The 3,079-nt window shown below is 46.7% G+C and overlaps 1 protein-coding gene across 1 annotated transcript in view; it reads left to right on the plus strand.

The window, feature by feature from the left end:
- The first annotated feature begins 844 nt into the window (after nt 1–844).
- The window catches only part of glipr2l (GLI pathogenesis-related 2, like), a 5,427-nt gene continuing 3,192 nt past the window's right edge, over nt 845–3,079 (plus strand). Inside the window, exons 1-2 of the mRNA XM_083648991.1 lie at nt 845–979; nt 1,734–1,842. Of these exons, the coding sequence (XP_083505117.1) occupies nt 967–979; nt 1,734–1,842 (122 nt within the window). The 5' untranslated portion in view covers nt 845–966. The remainder of the gene's footprint in view (nt 980–1,733; nt 1,843–3,079) is intronic.

Here is a 3,079-nt window from a genome sequence, read left to right on the forward strand (position 1 = left end):
CAAAGACAGAGCAGTGATTTGACAAGGCCTTCTCAGTGGCTTGCTCCAGGGCCACATGCATGTGGCATGTGTGCAGCAGTGATATGATGCATTCAGCGGCCTGTCTGTCTCAGAGTTGGCCATTGTCTTCAGTACTGCATTGTCTGGCAGAGCGCTGCATCATGACAGTGCATTGTGAGGAAAGCCACTGTCCAAGCTACACTTACAGCAGCATTCTCCCTGACTCACCCTGCCCAGGCTACAGAATAGGAATCTCAGTCCCATATATGGGCATGTGTCTCACAGAGATGATGTCATCATCACACCAAGGGCTGAAGGGGCCTCCCTTTCATTTGTAGGAATGTAAAGAGAAGAAGTTGTCTGAGCCACACAGATAGAGAGATTCAGAGAGGCAGGGTGAGTTGTCTTGTCTGAGCCACACAGATAGAGACAGGCAGACAGACAGACAGACAGACAGACAGACAGGCAGGCAGGCAGGCAGGCAGAGATAGAGACAGACAGACAGACAGACAGACAGACAGGCAGGCAGGCAGGCAGGGTGAGTTACAGTGAGGTGGAAGATTAGAAAGGAAAACAGAAAGAGAGGTGTTGCGTAACAGGCGTCATTACGCACAGATTAGGAAATTAAGATTAGTACTTCACAGCTAAAGGGGAAGTTTGCAGAATTGTCTTAAAGTTGCAGTTAGAATGAGAGGGCAATAGAAGGAACCACCCAAATAAAATAGCATTGACAGCTGTTTCAGAGCTTCAGCGTTAAGACAGCACTAGAGAGAGAGATAGAGAAAGAGAGAGAGAGAGAGAGAGAGAGAGAGAGAGAGAGAGAGAGAGAGAGAGAGAGAGAGAGAGAGAGAGAGAGAGAGAGAGAGAGAGAGAGAGAGAGAGAGAGAGAGAGAGAGAGAGAGAGAAGAAACAAACCACCAGAGGAGAGGCTAGCAGTTGCTGATCTCATACAAGGCTGTCAGCACCATGGGCAAGTCAGGTAAGTGGAAACTGAACTCCCAGTATTGTTTGTAACTTGTATTGTATCAGTTTGGCCTGAGTTACAACAACTTTGCCTTCAGAAACTGTGTGTGTGTGTGTGTGTGTGTGTGTGTGTGTGTGTGTGCGTGCGTGCGTGTGTGTGTGCGTGCGTGCGTGCGTGCGTGCGCGCGCGCGCGTGTGCTTGTGTGAACTTGGCTGTCTTTGAAAATTGGAATGGGAGGGAGACATACAGTACAACATTGTAAATCTAAAGTGCTGCCACCACCACGCGAGTTCTCAAAATTGTGTTCTCGTTACTGATTCTTCGTTAGGTTTAATTTGGCATGCAGGCTGCTACAGCAGTGCTATTTGTGACCTTGTGACTATTTGAATCAGCCTATTGTGTGAGTGATGCACAGAGTGTGGGACTTGTGAAAAGGCCAGTGAGTGACAGGCACCAGGCAGGAGAGAGAGAGCAGATGATGGGGATGACGTTTTCTACCCCGCAGCCATCCATCATCCCTCTCACCCAGCTGGCACTCACTGTCTGAGGCCGAGCAGCATGTAGGAGCAGGCCTGCATACTGCAACTAGAACAGGTTTGAATCTTCAGGTTGCATCATCACATCGTTAAATTAGCTCTCTCTCTCTCTCTCTCTCTCTCTCTCTCTCTCTCTCTCTCTCCTTCTATCTCTGTTTCTCTCTCTCTCCCTCTGTCTCTCTCTGCCCCTCTCTCTCTCTCTGTCTCTCTCTCTCTCTCTCTCTCTCTCTCAGCCTCGAAGCAGTTTGCTGAAGAGGTGCTACGGAGCCACAACGAGTACAGGCAGAAGCACCAGGCACCTCCTCTGAAGCTGAGCAGCAAGCTGAGCAGAGACGCTGCCCGGTGGGTTCACATACATACATACACATCCAATTAGCAGCCTAATTAGCAAGCAGTACGCATAACAGTCGTTGTCCAATTGCTCTCGATTAAAGTGTCACTTTCAAGCCGAACCTGCCAAATGGAATAACTGAAAAACATAATTTAATATCAAGGGTGGTGAGTTTGTTTTCACTTCAGTGTGACTGTTGACAATTGGTTGCCACGAATTGCCAATATATTCAATTTCATATAACTGAATTTTATGAGCTGATAAATTGGTTTTCCCACCACATTTGTCATGCTATTCATTATGAGCATGAACTCACAGAAGTTATTGTACGTAATTGATTCTCCGCTGGCTGAATCCAAAGTTGTTTCGTGCTGTCAGGAAGGATAGCTGCTGCCTTCAATCCATCTCCACAAGCAAGTTTGATCAACCACATCCTTGATATTAGATGCCTGATCTGGAAATGTAGGATGGCATCTAAAGCATGATGATGTGAAATTGAATGTTCACCCCTCAATTAATTTCATGATCTAAAATCAATTTTATAAGCGATAAAAGCTCTTTAGCTAGCAATAGTCCACAGTGAGGTGTTGCATATCATCCACCTTCCAAAAGTAGGTGTCATCATCAGGGGGTTGTGAGTAAGCATTGCTTCGTTTTAAGGGGTCACAGGCCAAAAAGGTTGAGAGCCTCTGGGTTAGAGGACACCATTGAAGAATCAAATGAAAGCCAACATTGACGACGTCCTGTATGGACCAAAGTCGTCCGTATAACATTACATTACATTACGACATTTGGCAGACGCTTTTATCCAAAGCGACTTACAATAACACATTCTTGTCAGCAATAGAGCAATCAACTATGCAGCACAGTCTATGACAACTACAACATCTGAAGGAATGGTGGTATAGTTTTTTGTTTTTTTTTGTTTTTGTTTTTAATAAAGAGAGAGAAAGAAGTTAGTTCAAGAAGGGCCCAGATTGAGCATGAAAAGGTGTGACTTTAGTCTTTTCCGAAAGATCGGCAGTGATTCAGCCGTCCTGACTGAAGGTGGAAGCTCATTCCACCATTGAGGTGCCAGGGACGAGAAGAGTCGCGATCGGGATGAGCGACTTTTTAGCCCCCGTAGAGAAGGAGGGGCGAGGCGTCCTGCACTAGTGGAGGAGCGAAGGGAGCGGTGAGAGGTTTGGAACCTGACCATAGATTGCAGGTACAGGGGAGCTGACTGGTGTACTGCCCTGTAGGCCAGTA

Source organism: Poromitra crassiceps (assembly GCF_964638095.1).
Source record: "Poromitra crassiceps genome assembly, chromosome: 1".
Lineage (NCBI taxonomy): Eukaryota > Metazoa > Chordata > Actinopteri > Beryciformes > Melamphaidae > Poromitra > Poromitra crassiceps.